The sequence below is a fragment of the Paroedura picta genome, chromosome 1 (genome assembly GCF_049243985.1).
Source record: "Paroedura picta isolate Pp20150507F chromosome 1, Ppicta_v3.0, whole genome shotgun sequence".
Lineage (NCBI taxonomy): Eukaryota > Metazoa > Chordata > Lepidosauria > Squamata > Gekkonidae > Paroedura > Paroedura picta.
In genome coordinates this window covers 80,519,398-80,536,554 of record NC_135369.1, presented here as the reverse complement: position 1 = coordinate 80,536,554, position 17,157 = coordinate 80,519,398, and the positions used below count along the sequence as shown (strand labels likewise).

Sequence of the window (17,157 nt, the reverse complement as noted above, 5' to 3'; positions counted from 1 at the left end):
AGTCAGTGTCACCAAATGGTGTACATACAATGGCTTCTTGTTTTGCGTAGAGCATCTGCATCAGTTTGATCAAATGCACTGGCACCCCCACATTTTGCAGGACTTTCCAAAATTTACTGTGATACACACAATCAAAAGCTTTCTTGAAGCAGATATAGGCTTCCTTCTGATATTCTCCTTTTCCAAAATGCAGCACAGATTTGCTATGTGATCACAAGTGCCACACCCCCACTGAAAGCCATCTTGAACTACTGGTAATTCTATTTCAATGGCCGCTGCTATGGATTGTTGTATGATTTTGAACAGGACCTTACTAGCATGAGAAATTGGAACAGTTTTTTGATCACCATTTTTTGGTAGTGGGATGGTTTCCACTCCACTAGCCAGTTATTAGATTTTCTGGCACAAAGTAGAAATGGTTTTGATTGGTACATATTTCAGCAGTTCCATGGGTATGAAGTCAATGACTGGGGCCTTGTTGTTTGGCAATGGACTTACAGCTTGTTCGACTTCCTCCCAAGAATGGCTAATTCAATTTCAATTTTTTTTTCATTTTGAAGACAGCAAACTTCCATTGTGCATGTGTACAATTCTTTTGTATATTCCCACCATCTGTCCTGGATGTTCTGTTGGTTAGTCAGTCCTTCCCTTGTTTATCTGTGATAATGCTTTTGTGAGCAGCAAAAGCATTTCTGGTGCGTCCTTTTTTGTATCATCTTCTAACTGCTTGCATTTCTGATTCCAGTAAGTTTCAGTCTATTTTTGCTGCCCTTTAAAAATCTGCATTTAATTTTCTTGCTTCCTTCCTTTTGACTGCAGCTTTTGCTGCTTTTCTACATCCAGCTATTCTTCTAGTTTCATCTGACAGCCATTTTGATCTTTTTTCTGGTGATGAGTATGAAACTTATTCAATGCTGTCTCACATAAAAACTGAGAAGTCTTAAAGCAATCCCAATTTGTTAAACTAGTTTGCTTTTTCTCACCAAGGGCTTTCAGTTACTCATTAGTATCTATAAACACAGATGTGACTTCTAAGCTATGCCTGCACTTTTTGACAAATTAGGAATCACATTTGGAAATAAAGTAAATAGTATGAAATCTTACAAATATGTGATGTAGATGTTCTATAACTTTGTCAAGTGAAACCCTGACCTGGATAGCCCAGGCATGCCCAATCTTGTAAGTTAGCTAAGCAATGTCAGCATTGGGTAGTATTTGAATAGAAAGCCTCTAAGTAAACTAGAACAATGACACAAAGGCAGGCAATGGCAAACCACCTCCAAAAGCGAGAAAGTGAATATTTTAAAAATAAGAGCAACAATGGGTAATTTTCAGATCATACTGCACATGTGTCAGTAACCACCTCAGGCTAGAAAGGGAGATTACAGAAATGCAAGTTATCATAACACTCTAAACAATGACATACCCTGGACTCAACAAAGACATAAGTTTTTTATCTCACTATGCATGCTAACCTTGTTTAACGTGTATCCACATTCCTCACAATTTGTGACTGTAAAGTGATGTATATAATGTAATTATGAATGTAACTCTCTGGTCTCAGGACAAGATAGTTGCCAGCTTAGCTTCTACTTGCAGGAATGTTTCACACTCTGGTGGAGACAGATGGGGCAAGCAACACATGGTAAAGTGTAAGCTGTTAGTCACTAACCTAGACAGTTTAATTTCTCCTATGTTTTTGTGAACTACAACTGAACTACAACTGATTGGCTGTTTTAGCAAAGAATTATCGTATGGCTGTATTTGGATGTTGTAACACAGTTTATTAATTTAACAGAATTAACTTTATATTCCCAATGTCATGATGGTAGTTTTTAGTCTGAGGAAGAGTGTTTGTACTGGAAAGCTCATGCCTTGAATAAACCTTTGTTGGTCTTAAAGGTACCATTGGACTCTGATTTTGTTTTATGGAAAATCTTTGTGTAATTTAAAGGGCAAGTTGCCAGACAAGTAAATTGCTGATACAAGTAGAATGTTGAGCCATTACTTCATAATAATTTTAACATATGCCTAACATCGAATAATTTCTTAGCTTTCAAGAAAGCTGATATGAATAAATAGTACCTTTTGGTTGTTAATTTGGCTCCCACTCAAGAGAAGATTGATTTTCTTCTCCCCACTCTGCAAGTGAGGATGTAAATGATTACTGCGTTGGGCTTTCCCCTGGAATGTTGTCCTGACTTTTGTTGTTCCATCAGTTTCACTCAAGAAAGAAAAGGCTTCAGAACACACAACAAGCCTCAGCACTGCTGGATTTGACACTGGAGCACGTGCTTATGAAATGCTTTGTCTAGTCAGCAAAGTGATATGTGAGAGCTTATAGCCATAACATTATGAAAAATCTTTTCAGAAGCCAGACCACACAATAAGTACTATTTTGAGTGTTCAAATGGGATTATATGAACAATACACACACATGTACTGCTGATAACCAACCAACAAAGTGAATATTTTAAAAATGACAGCAACAATGGGTAATTTTCAGATCATACTGCATATGTATCAGCAACCATCTCATTCAGGTCTTCTTTATTCCCTGGATCCAGAGTACAGAATCAATATTACTCTACCAAAGGTAAATTTTGTGACATTTGGAGAGCCCACTGAGGCTTGTGCACTAGCAACATTTTCCATAATAGGAAAAACAGTAATACCAAAATAATCTTATTAACTTAAATGCTGAAAAGGCTAATTGTATCTAGATGGCTTAGTGGTAACTAATCTCCCATATCAACCTCCGCATTAAATCATGCTCCATCTGTTATAATATACTTTCTCTTCTGCTAAATGTATAGTTGGTTTCCAATATTGTAAAATGCTGAACAATCTGTTTAGGCTTAATCTGGATCAACAAGCTGAATTTTAAATTTCTTATAATAAAAAAATTACTAAAATTGGCTCGCTTACATGTTTTATATGAACTGGTACTTGGAATCCTAAGATCTTCCTGTTCTATAAGAAACACTGGCAATATTGTATTACTTTAGTGACAACATCTTTGTGTAATTTACAGTCTAAATACAACTGAAACTCAGTTTCATACTGAAGTTCAACGACAGTGTCGTATTTATTACATATTTATCACACAGTAAGTATGTTCAATGAAGAAATACCAAATGAGATTTACATGTAAAACACAAAACACTGGAATACACATACATACACTTTCCAAGCATAAGACTAGAATACCGTCAATGGAAAACTGTGCAAAACCAATGTACATTTTTCTGAATATAATATTTCTTATTATATGTATTCATGAGCATTTATTTGAGATTTAAGAAACTGAGATCAATTCTGAACCACATTTATTATTCTGGACATAAATACAAGCTAAGTTTCAACAAAGAATTTCTGTGAACAGAAGAAGTTTAGATTGTCATTGAATTCCCCTCGTGCTGTCCCTTAGAAACAGCACCTTGAGGGGCATTTGGGGTTGCGGCAGGAAGGAGGAGGTGGGAAAGTCCCACACTCCTAATCGGAAAATCAGTCAACACAATTTCGAGGGATGGGTAAAAAGGTAAAGGTATCCCCTGTGCAAGCTCTGGGTCAAGTCTGACCCTTGGGGTGATGCCCTCCAGCGTTTTCATGGCAGACTCAATATGGGGTGGTTTGCCAGTGCCTTCCCCAGACATTACCGTTTACCCCCCAGCAAGCTGGGTACTCATTTTACCGACCTCGGAAGGATGGAAGGCTGAGTCAACCTTGAGCCGGCTGCTGGGATTGAACTCCCAGCCTCATGGGCAGACAGTTTCAGACAGCATTTCTGCTGCTTTACCACCCTGTGCCACAAGAGGCTCTTTCGAGGGATGTGTAGGCAGGAAGAAATTCTATTCCCACTGGATTCAGAATAAATCCATGGTTTGTTGTTTCCTGGCAGGTTCTAAGCTGCTTCAATAATACAGGGGAGAATCAACTGCTTATCAACTGCTAAGGGGAGAATTCTTTTGCCTACTTTTTCTGGTCCTGTATTCACCAAAATGGGATGGTTTAAACACACACACACACACTCACTTTAATTTCCGTCATAATACTGATTCAGCAGATTAGTGATTCCATGACTGATTATGCACAGGGCAAGAGGTCTGGGCTGGCGGTGGCAGGGCAGTGGAGCAAATCCCCAACTGCGCATGACACCAATGCCATCCTAGCCTCCTTCCAACCCTAGCCCAACTCAGGCCCTCAGATGGCCCATGGTAAGGGAATGCGGATTCTTCCGCATTCCCTGTGGTGCGGCAGTCACCATCGGAGGCTAGGCCAGGCCAGCCCCATGCATAATGGAACCCCAACTTACGGTGTCCCTGCAGAGACACCAAATGCCCCGGTCAGCTCTGTGGAGGTGCATTACCGAATGAGACATTTCCCACTCCAAGGATGGTGGGATAGTGGCATGCTGCTCTCTTGCCATTGTGTGATGGGGCCCACCCCCCTGTTGCTGCCACCACACGGCGAGCTCTTCCAGTCCCGGCGTTGTGCGTGCGCATGCATAATGTCAGGGCAGCCCGCATGTGCCAGGGGATTCCTTCCTCCGGGCGTTCTCGGAAGCGGCAGGCCATACTACCCTACTGCTAGAAACCAGCGGTGGCCCAACACAGCAGCTGCCATAAATAATCAGTCAATGAGAACAATAAACATCTAATACTGTCAGATGTGTTTTTGTGTGGAAGCTCTAGCACAGCAAGGAGGGTTTATTTTTTTAATTTCTACAAATTTTTTTCACTGAAAAATATAGTTTTTTTTTAACATAGTGACAAGGTTCCCCCCTCTTTTACAGGATCTAGACAAACATGGTAAAAGCTTCTAGGACTGTCAATCTAATCACACTGTCTCCATTCAAAATGGAAAAAATATCTTTGTCAATTTTATCAATATGATAAAAAAATATTTCTGTATTCTCCAGTCATGGTCTCTTTACAAACAAAACTGGGTGTAACCTGAGAATTCTATGCTGGCTATGCTAGACTCTTCCCATAGGTCTCCAGCCAACCAACAGTTTGCCTCCAAATCTCCACAGTACACTTGAAAAGACCCTGCAACCCACAGACAGATTATATAGCAGATTTTTTTAAAAGTGAAAGCAACAGTCCACAGGTAAGAAAGCTTCAAAATATACAATCTATTTTCAGAATTATTATTTTTTCCTAAGGATATTTGTGTAAATCAGTATCAGATGTATTCCTTTATCTTAAAAAAAATCCAGCTTCCTGTTGTGTAGCTGTTTTTATACCTGCTCAACTCCACTGTCACTATCACAATGTCTTTTTAACCACTACACTTGGCTGCTGTCCAAGAATGAACGAGTTCCACAAAACAGTTTGCATCACATCTGAAGCAGGTACATGGGATTTCATTACAAGCCTATAGCAAAGAAATCAATCAGGTTCTCAGTTTGTCAGAACAACCAAAAAGTATTCACTTTTTCTAAACATAGTAAAAATACAGAGCTACTACTGCAACATCATGTGGAAATACTTTCATGTCATATATAAATCTCAAATCAAGTCAGCCAACCATGTAAAGTTATACACATACACATGTGTGCATACATGCCCCATTTCAACCCCTGGTTTCCAAAATAACTTTTCACTGTCATTAAGATGAAATAGTAGATTAGGACATTTGGTGCTTCTGCCCTTCCCTATGGACCCCATGAGGATAAAAAAAACACACAAAGATGCAAATAAGACCACAAATTATACAGGTATTTTCTCATCTTTTGTTATACCTTTCACCTGAACATTTTGATAGTCATGTAAAAGTCTGGAAGTCAAGCTTATTCCTGGCTTGGACTATTGAACTGATTTTCTTAAAACTACTAATAGTGTAATAATGATGGACTAGTAATACATGGGAAGCACAATATTAAAATGTTAAATGCCTGTGTAAAGGGAAAATTTTACAAAATAATCTATTTTCCAGGTAACTTACCTAAAACTCCAGTTTCTTGTATTTTCTCATCAGGTTTACCATCTTGTTTGTAGCCATTTTCTTCTTCAGCTTCACCATCACCCCACCATGATGGTTGCCCATATAATGGTGTACCCCGAGGCATGGCAGAAAGATCTGTATAAAACAAAACAGATGTGTTCTATCAAACAACGACAAGAAAAACAAAAGGTCTTCTATATACTATACTACATATTAAAAATCAAGAATTTTTGCCTGTTTAAACTATTTGAAGGCTACCTACCTACATTCAAGATACAGAATTTGCTAATGATGCAGCTTAAATTATTAGCACAGCTGTTCATGAAAAATAACTGTATCCCTCCAGTCATAACGAACACTATGAACCATTACTCCCTTTAAGTTTTACTAATATGCCCTGAAATTTGCTACAAATTCTGTTTTTTATTACTTTTGTAGACCATTCATAGGAATCCAAAGCTAGGCATGGTATCATAAAACATAATAGGAAACCAATCCAGTGTGGTGGTAGTGGTTAGATCTTGGAGACCCAGCTTCAAATCTCTACTCTGTCATGGAAGCTTGATAGGTGACTTTGGGCCAGTCATTCTCATACTAGTCTACCTCACAATATTGTTGCAAGGATAAAATGGAGGAAGGGATAATGATGTTGTAAGCTATTCTGTGCCCAGGCTGGAGAGAAAGTGAGATACAATTTATTCATTTAGATAATAAGAACACAAAACAATAACAAGCTATGGTTTTTGTGCAAAAGCAAAATAAAAGGTGAGACCCTTTACCCCAAAGTAGTTCTGAGTCCTAAACTGGGAAGCAAAAGACTCATGTCCACTGTTAAGAACAATGTGTAAAGTGCAATTGTCCTTTAATAGGGATGGGCATGAACTGGCTCACAAACCAAAATTTGGTCTGAACTTGGGCCAGTTTGGTGCTTAGGAGCTGATGTTTGGGAAAGGCACCATCCCCAGTCTTGTAAAGGACTTTGGACTGGTTTGGCTATTCAAGACCAGCCATTTAAGCCCAAAACCTGAGCAGAGTGGGATCCATCAGTCAGCAGTTTGGTTTAAATGGCTGGCTGAAAGCTGACCAGCAGACCCACTGATCTGTTCAGTTTAAATGGCTCCAAGCCATCAAACCCCTTAATTTTGCTCCTCCACTTTGAAGGGAAGGTTAAATGGGTTAAATGGCCACCAGTCATTTAAACTTCAAATGAAGAAGTTCTGAGGTTCTTTGGTTGACTGGACTTTCAGTCTGCTTGACATTTAAACAGCTGACCGATCAGGAGCAACACCAAATGATTAAATGGCTGGCAGTCTGCTGGGTTAACTTTGGGCCTGCCATAGTTCTCTTAGAACTCTCTTAACGCCACCTCCCTCATAAGATGCCTGTTGTGAGGAGTGGAGGGGGATGTGATTATAAGCAATTCTGAGTCTCCTTTAGAAAGTGCGAAACAAAAACCTTCTCTTCTTCTTTAATTGGCTGCTCTTGATACCAAGCTCAGTTTAAGATACTGGTTATCACATACAAAGCCTTTCACAGCCTTGGTTTCTCTGATTTGCAGGACCACCTCTTTTCCTATGTGCTGCCATGACAGCTTAGCTCATATTAGCAAGTGCTTCTATGGATGTCAGCCTGCAAATGGGCAAAATCAATGACTGCCCTTATATATATCTTTTCCCGTGCAGTGCCCACATTATGGAATGGTCTGCCTGCAGATGTGAGGAAAGCTGCCATTATCCTGGCTTTCTGCCAACTATGCAAAACTTAATTATTCAAGAGGCTTGTTCTGTACAAGTAATAGGGCTACAGTGTACAAAATGGTTCACAAATTGATTTGAATAAATGATTAGGGACTGTAGCGTAGTCCTCTGTACAGTTTACTATAAGTAGGTTCCCATTATGTAATTTTTATACCGTTTAATGTGTCACAATACCTATGTTGTGTTTCTATTATTTCTGGCTTCTCTCTGACTTCTAAAATCCTAATGCATTGGTTACTGAATGTCCATATTTGTCAACTGCACTGACTCACTATGTGTAATCTGCCTTGAGTCCCTTTGAGAATGGAAGACTATAAATAAATAAAATGAAAGGATTACAGGAAAGGCGTTTTTAGTATTAACTAAATGCAGATAGGAAAACATCACGAATAAGACAATCTGTTTAATCTATTTCTAAGGTATGTTTTACAGAGGCAGAGAAAAACAAGTGCTTACAAAACTGCAGACAATTATCATTATTATTAGATTCCTAAATACATATATTTAAATTCATTTTAACAGTATAACCAAGTTATTGTTTACAGATTTGTTTTGTTTAGGCATTACACAATTCTGTTAATGTCATTCTTCATTGATAAAAATGTGAAGTTCTTCATTTCTCTCACCTGTAGATTTATCTTCCGATTTCAGTGTCTCTACAGCTTTGTGGTGCGCTTCAGCCATGGTATCTTGTACTTTCAGCTCTGCAACTTTGGCACTGGCTGGCTTTGAACCTTCTGCTTCCGAAGACTTTTGGGATAACTGAAGTTGACTTATAAATTTCTCATGCTAAAGAAATCCCACCAAACAAAGGGAAACCAATAAATAAACTGAAGTTAGGAAACTTTAATAAAACAAACTTTCAAGAGAAATGTGTATTTGAGTAATTCACGTCTATGGAAAAGAACATCATCATGTCCTATTTGCCCCAAAGAAAAATGATTCATCCTAAGAAAAGCTAGATTCAAGTGGGTAGCTGTGTTGGTCTGGAGCAGCAGAACAAATTTAGAGTCCAGTGGCATTTTTAAGACCAACAAAGTTTTATTCAAGGTATGAGCTTTCGTGTGCATGCACATTTGTATCTGAGGAACAGTGCATGCAAATAAAGGAGTTGTGCTCTGCAGCTCCTGTATCTAGATTTATTGATTACAAAAGAGCTTATGTATGAAATCTTTTTGACCATCAACATTGTAGAAGCATTCCCTCATATTCCCTATGTATGGTGGCTACTGGCTAATGGCAACCAGCCTTTACCATCACAATCCAATATAGGAATATCTGCTTAATACTGTGCAGTGTCCTTAGAAACAGAATGCTGCATGAAACAGTGCTACAGGAGATGTATGTGATCAATGTTCTAATGAAGATGTGCTTACAGATGGGCCCTGGCCCAATGGATGGAGGGCTTCCTTGAGATTCAGCCTGGGAAGAGATAATGATTCCAAATTCTACCCTAGTCCTTTGATTCCATGCAGGCCGATCCTTTCCCCTCTCTCTGAAAACCTGTGACACAGAGCTTGAGAGCTCTCCTGGGCCCTGGGTAGCCCCCAATATTCCACGCCCTTCCAGGAAGCATAATAAGATGCACCAAGGCCATTACCATGGCAACTGTCCCAATAGGAAAAGTAGTTTGGCTTGGCTTCCCACTTCCAAGAACTCAGCTGGTTCTTTTGGATCTAAACGACAGATTGGTGCCAGATTCCCTTGCTCTTTCTCCAGCAGACAGGATTTGGTCAGACATACCAGCTCATAGCAAGCAGCATGGCCTCCGGGACAGCAGCAGCTGTGCTTTCATCAGCTCTGATCATGCCATGGAACTACCGCTTGGCAACATCTGGGACAAAGAGCATGAAACAGTGCTACAGACAGTATCACAGTCCTAAAAATACAAATGTATTTACCTTAAGTGCTTCTTCAGGGACTCTCATCTCTCCTCTGACTACAGTAAAAAGATTAGTATGTGCAATATGATAAGGAAAATAGTAATAATTTTCTACCTCTACTGCAAATGTCTTTAAGTCTTTTTGGTAACAGCTATTTTGGAATAAATATTACAGCAGTTTCAATTTTTTACAAGATACAACAATTCAGTGTCCACAGCTATAGCAGCTAAATAAGGAACATGCAAAGCTATCTTACATTTTTTATTTAAAATACACTAGAAGATTTCCCCCCCCCCAAAAAAACAATCAACTGTTAACGTCAGTGACGGTTCTGTTTGCCTAGCATATCACTTTTCAATCTGAATCAAGAAATTAATATGGTCTTTCTTATGATAAGTAAAAGACAATAGAACTCTGGCATCTTAGACATATAATATGCAACAGAATGGAGGGAAGGTGCTTCTGGTGTAATAATGTATATAAAGGAACTTGCTGGGAATAAATTGTGCAAATTCCAAATGTGTCTCTTCTAAAATGACACATTTGTAACTAAACTTTGCCTCATTGTAACATACAAAGGTGCTCTATGTTTTAAAAAGTAGCTTTGATCAATTATTCTAGCAACTGACAATCTCCAATTCCATGTGAAATATTTCAAGTGCCTGAATTACTCAACAGCAAAAGCTTGAGTTGGTTCGCCAGGATGCGCTGTATAAAAGTCTAATAATAAATAAATAAAATAAAATAAATTTTCATTCAAGAAACCCAGGTTTGAATTCCATTTCTGCCATGGAGGCTTGGTGGGAGATCTCAAGCCATGCAGTCTCAGTCTAAACTACTTCAAGGGACTGTTGTGATAACATATGGAGAAGGGGAGGACATTGTAAGGCACTGGGGAGAAGAATGGAGTACAAATAAAGTAAATATTACATGCACATGCCACTAAAGCAGTAAATTGTGTAGACTCTTTGAAATTTTTTGGGCTTCAAATGTGGCCCTCTATACTACAGAGTGGGGAAGGCACTGGCAAACCACCCCGTATTGAGTCTGCCATGAAAACGCTAGAGGGCGTCACCCCAAGGGGTGATTCAGTGCTTGCACAGGGGATAGCTTTACCTTTTATACAGTGAAAGGCAGCATAGAAATATAATGAATCAATAAACAAATTGTTCATCTCTGTTTTCACAAGAAATGCACAAGAAACATAGCAATATATGTGTAGCTTTCATCTGTCAACAGTTACATTATATAACACTGGCAAGATAATTTTATTTGTTATTTAAAATTAGATTTATACTAAACAATTTCTAAAGAGATACTCAGTATGTAAGTTTAAGAACAATGTTAAATGCAACTACCGTATTTGCTGACATATAAGACAACTGGACGTATAAGACGACCCCCCCAACATTTCCACTTAAAATATAGAGTTTGTTACATTACATTACAGTACTATGGGCCACTATGGGCAGCTATGTCTATCCCAACTGAAGTGCACTCAGCGTATAGGACGACCCCCCCACTTGGAGGCATGTTTTTCAGGGGGGGAAACTAGTCTTATACGCCAGCAAATACTATATATTTTAACAACAAAATAAGACAGCAGCAAAAAAGTTAAAATAAGAAGGATATCATATCCAAATCTCAGTTTGTCATCAAGTTTTAAGGTTATGTATGTTTGTTCAGGAATCCTTACATCATTCACAAATGTCTGGGGGTGGAAAACACAACAGTGTTAAGATTTTCTAGGGATACAGAAACGTTTATTTACACAAGCAAAAACTTAAGGAATGTACATGAATCGATCTGGATTTACTGCTGACATCTTAGTTGTTTTACTGGTCTGCTTCTAGGATGAGAATGATTTTATATAATTTTGGAAAGCTCAGTGTGTATTTGATGCCACTTTATACCTTATTTTGTTTTAATGGCAATATTTTAGTGGCTTGTTTTAATGTTTTTATTTTATTGTGGTAGTTGTAAAGAGACTTGAGTAGGTCTCTGGAAAAGCAGCATATCAATTTTTCTAAATCCTTATCCATGGTTCCTCGATATATTTGTGAAACAGCCTGGGGGGTGGGATGTGTCCGGCTGTCCAAGTTGGAATAGGGAATAGCACAGACACACTGGGAAACCAATAGCTAGCTATTGTATAACCTTATACTCTGTCAAGAGATTTCTTAATAAGTTGAAGTTAGCCCTTAAATATAAAAAACGTCCCTTGAAAAAGCTGTAGGCGAAACACATCAGGACTTGTATGAAATAAGAATTAAAGAATAACTGAAACTGAATTTGGATATTTTTATTGCCATATTGGTTTCCCAGTGCGTCTGTACTATTCTATATTTGTATCTTCACTGGGACCCACCCCTCCCCGTTCATTCATTTTTGCAAGTTAGAATAGGCCTAATCAGGGTGCAGCCTGGCTGCACCGATTTGCCCTGCCCCTGCAGCTCCCGCCCTCCATCCCTGGACTCTAGCCTCTTTGCTCTCAGTCTCGCCTCAGTGCATGGAGCCAGCAGCAGGTAAGGGGAGAGGGCCCTGGGCAAAGGGTCGTGGTGGAGGGCTTGCTAACAAGGGCCTCTTGGCCTGCTAAGAAGTGCCTGCTAACGGGGGCCTTCTGGCTTGCTGACTGCCTGCTAAAGAGCTCTGTCCCAGGCCTGCTAACGAGCTGCTAATGGGCCCGCCCCACTTGATCCGGCTGCGAGCTGCGGTCCAAAGCCTCCTTAAGCTGCCTGGCCGGGAGCCATGGGAAGGGGCCCTTTCAAGGCCCGTTCTTAGGAACGGGCTTTGAAGCTATTAAATAAGAGAATATGGCCAACACCTCATAAGCACCATGTATAACATGCCAATTAAAGAAGTAAGTGATCAGCTTGTAAAATATGGAGCTGCTCCAATAATAGGGAAAATTTTTTTCCTAATATGTATTCTTTCCTAATTTGTATTGTAGTCTTCCCTCACAGTCAATCACAATTGCCGATCCTAATATCAGTTATATTTTGGTATGTTTAAATTGTTAAACCTCTTATTGACTTATCTAAACAACCAGTCATTTTGAGGCATTACAGTCACTACTGCCTGAAGAAAATGGATACTTATAGAAAATGATTTCTTTTAACTCATATAGCAGTTGTTCAGGCAAGGACTTGATTAATCTGCACCAAGAACAAAGGTTTATAAGATCCTGAAGTTTTAACAATTATTTATCTGAACATACAACTTTACAATGTAATTGAAATCTGATGCTGGCTCACATGCATGTGGTATTATATATTACAATACCTGTTCATGAACTTGTATAACTCAATAGTAAAGCTGTGCTAATCAGGAGAAAAACAGGGTATATAAATAAATAAAGTCCAACTTCTCATTGTTTAGCAGTAAAAAAGAAAAACTTCAGACTGTTGTATTTCAGCAGGTACGGTATGCTGTAAATGAACACCAGTGTCTTTTCTAAACCTGGTCAATCTTAAATTATTATTTATTAAAGAAATGTTCAGAAGGTCATTTTTACAAATGGTTTAGAACTGTAGAAGAATGGAACAGTCCAGAAAGGAAAGGAGAATTGTAGTCCACTGCCATAATGATTCTAGGTATCTGCTACACTGTCTTCTACTTCTGTAAACCCATTATATATCTCACCTAGGCAGTCTTCCAATTCTGTAATCTTAATATAACGGCATTGTTCATTAGATATTATATGCTGTGTGAATGTACTCTGTGTACTATAGTGTGGAACGCAACAAGAAAAGTGGGCTATGGAGTAAATAAATAAAGGGGAAAGGCTGTGGCTCAATGGTAGTGTATCTGCTTGGCATGCAGAAGGTCTCTGGTTCAATTTCTAGCTAAAAGGAGCAGCCAGTAGGTGATGTGAAGGTTCTCTGATAGAGTCGCTGGAGAGCTGCTGCCAGGCTGACTGATAACACTGACCTTGATGGACCAATGGCCTGGTTCAGCCTTCCATCCTTCCAAGGTCGGTAAAATGAGTACCCAGTTTGCTGGGGGGTAAACGGTAATGACTGGGGAAGGGAATGGTAAACCACCCCGTATTGAGTCTGCCAAGAAAACGCTAGAGGGCGTCACCCCAAGGGTCAGACATGACTCGGTGCTTGCACAGGGGATACCTTTACCTTTACCTTTTTTAAAAAGGTGATTTGTTTTGTTCATGAGGGTCCCCTTATTTTCAGAAGGCTATTGGAAACAAACAGGATGATAAGGGAAGGCAGATAAAGATCCACTCCTCCAACTCTTTCTGTAAGGTTATCCATTTTAACAATTGCCATTACTGTACTTAACTCAATGCTACTACATGTTTCTTCTACAATCAGCAGATTTATTAAAAGATTTAAGTTTGCCTACAAAATACAGCTGTAAATGATTATATTCAAGCCCTCAAAAAAAGACCCTGTCAAACAAAACAAACATATAGGCATTCTAAAAAGGCAGAAGACACAGGGCCCACTGTTCTACTTCCAATGCAAAAGCTAGGAGCAGCAATGGAAAATGCTTATAACCAGGTAGGGTTGCCAACTCTGGGTTCAGATATACCTGGAGAGTTTGGGGATGGAGCAAAGAATGAGTGGGGTTTGGAATGAACCTCAGTGGAGCATAATGCTATAGAGCAGTGGTTTTCATCCTGAGGGTTGGGACCCCTTTGGGGGTCGGTTGACTTTCACAGGGCTCGCGGGAGGGTGAGTAGCTTGGCCAGGGGAGGGCAGCACCGCCATTGCTGCTGCTTCTCCTGGAGGTGCCACACAACAGCCATGGGTAGATAGAGCATTCGTCTGTCTAGAACAGTGAAAAAAGCGAGATCGGCATGGTGGGACAAGAGGCAGAACTGAACTGAGAAACCCCAGAAAAAAACAAATTATATACAATCGTGAACAATGTAGCTTCATGCCATTGGTCAGTTTTGGTTGAATTTCTGTGAAAGAACACTTGCATAATGTTATGGCTGGGGGTTACCACAAAATGAGGAACTGTATTAAAGGGTTGGGGCATTAGCAAGGTTGAGAGCCACTGTTGAGAGCCACCTCCAAAGCAGCCTTTTTCTCCAGGGGAACTGATCTCAATCCAGAGATGAGCTATAATTCTAGAGGATCCCCAGGTCCCATCTGGGGGCTAGCATCCATACAACTAGGTAGAAGAACATGTCACTAACCACAAAGGCATACAATGACTAATACTTATTGTATCACCTCTGGGTTTTATAAAAGGAACCTGAATTCTGGAAAATGAAATTGAAATATATTTAACTTACCCCATTTAGACTGCCTAAATCCTTCACTAAGTGCTCATCAGTTGAGGGATCGTAGTTGACTACAGCATGCTGCTTGTCCACGCTACGTGACTGAAATAGTTACAGTAACAGTTGTATGTTTAAAAAGTCAAATGATGAGTATTAACCATTTTAAAACGTTTTTAAAATGTTAACAGAAAATTATAACCAGGTAAGCAACGAAATGCACATTTCAGGCAATAGAGAGAGACTACCCATTTGCCTGTAACACTTGACACAATAAAATTACTGGGGCAGATATTCTTGGAATTCCAGCTGCTAAAATAATCTGTAGAGGTTATATAAATTCCAGGAAGCCCAATAAAGAAAATAATGTTACAGACAAATCTGAGGGAAATATTACTTTGGACATCTAGCTGTTCTTTATGGTAAGGTCAGAATTATGTTTAGCTATCTTGACAGTCACTGGAATGAAGTAATGGACAATAACTGATTTGACAGAAAGAGAAGAGACTATCCAATAGTTCTCTTATAGACAGAAAATGCAGTAAAGACGATAAATGTCAACTCCCTTCCTCTATTATTTCAAACATGCAAATATACTAAAGATATTATAAATTTAAAAGTGTTAATAATTCAAAAGCTCTCTTTTCAGTTGATAATTTACAATATGATCCAAAGAAAATGAAGTTTTTCAGTTCACTGATTAAATGAAAAAAAACAGCAGCTATATAATTAAAAACTGTGGATGGTTTCTTTTAGATGTCCATAATTCCAAAAGAAAATCTATCAGCGCTAGGTGTTTGCCTATAGCTAGAGGAAGAATCCTCTCTATAGGACATACTGAGACGGAAATTATCCATACCCACAAATTCACATTGACAAGAAATATAATTTTCATTTCTGTGTGTAAACAGACAAATCTGTAGATACTTATGACAAACAAATGTAGGAAGATAATGGGGCATTTCATGGGTTCTGCGTGCAAATGACAGAGTTCTCAGAAGTTTTTACACTATACAAATATATTAAAAAAGCTGAATTGTTAGCCCCAACTTCTACAGACATGCAGAAATTCAAACCATTCCTAATACATACATATTTAAAAGACATTTGTAACTACTATTACAAAGTTACATATTTTATAAGTACCGAAAAGAGCAAGATGAATAACTAGGACCAGCACTGTGATGTTATCCTACCCTTCTTGTCCAGCCAGAGGCTAAGCCTTCTACCGTTGGAGTGAGGTGCCAGATCTGATAGTACCATAGGGCAGGGGTAGTCAACCTGTGGTCCTCCAGGTGTTCATGGACTACAATTCCCATGAGCCCCTGCCAGCAATGTTGTCAGGGGCTCATGGGAATTGTAGTCCATGGACATCTGGAGGACCACAGGTTGACTACCCCTGCCATAGGGGATCCTCAGATTGAACATTACCCTACCAGTATTTAGAACGTGTGAGTACCAATATTTTTCAGCTCCAATATAGCTGAATTCTAAACAATTCCCACAGTGTCTCAGGGCAGTTTACAGAAAACATGTAAGCCATAAAACAAGTACAATATAAGATCAATAACTGCATCAGATAATAATAGCAGCATTAATAATAGTAGTAACAATAACATCCAGTAATAACAATAACATCACTAATAATGGGAAAGTTAACATATCGACTGTAACCCCATAGATTCATCAATGCAGGATAGCCCTTTGAAGTACATAATGGACATATCTGTAAAGGAAGAAGGATTCTGGAGGCCCAGTAGATGATTCAATTTACCTCAGCCAACTACCTGGCGGAAGAGCTCCATTTTGCAGGCCCTGCTAGCTCTGACAGTACCTGGACTTCTTTTGGGAGCTTGTTCTGCCAGATGGGGGCCAGGACAGAGAAGGATCTGGCCTTGGTCGAAGTCAAACAGGGATCACCAGTCAGTTGGAGTTGGTTGAGTGTAGTGCTCTTTGAGGGGCATAGGCATAGAAATGGTCCCTCAGGTACACTGGTCCCAAACTGTGAATGGCCTTAAAGGTCCCAAACAGTGAATGACCTTAAGCTTGATCCAGGATTCCAGTGGTAACCAGTCCAGCTGCTGGGAGTACAGGCTGGATGTGGGCCATCCACTGTGTTCCTGTAAGAACAGTGGCCACCACATTTTGGACAAGCTGTAGCTTCCAAATCAGGGATATGGGTAGACCTCGCAGAGGGACTTGTAGACATCCAGTCTAGCAGTGACAGTCACATGGATCACTGGGGCTAGGTGTTGTGGGGCAAAGTAGGGTGCTAGCAGTTTGGCTTGGCACAACTGGTAGAATGCCAGCCACACTACTCTTG

General features: G+C 39.5%; 1 protein-coding gene across 8 annotated transcripts in view; it reads right to left on the bottom strand.

Moving 5' to 3' along the window:
- Positions 1–17,157, bottom strand: part of CEP170 (centrosomal protein 170) — a 112,729-nt gene that overhangs the window by 57,299 nt on the left and 38,273 nt on the right. For all 8 annotated transcript variants that reach the window (XM_077344620.1, XM_077344655.1, XM_077344676.1 and 5 more), the window contains exons 3-7: positions 14,850–14,939; positions 11,222–11,300; positions 9,608–9,666; positions 8,333–8,495; positions 5,950–6,084 (exon numbers count right to left, since the gene is read on the bottom strand). In XM_077344620.1, coding sequence (XP_077200735.1) covers positions 5,950–6,084; positions 8,333–8,495; positions 9,608–9,666; positions 11,222–11,300; positions 14,850–14,939 — 526 coding nt within the window. The remainder of the gene's footprint in view (positions 1–5,949; positions 6,085–8,332; positions 8,496–9,607; positions 9,667–11,221; positions 11,301–14,849; positions 14,940–17,157) is intronic.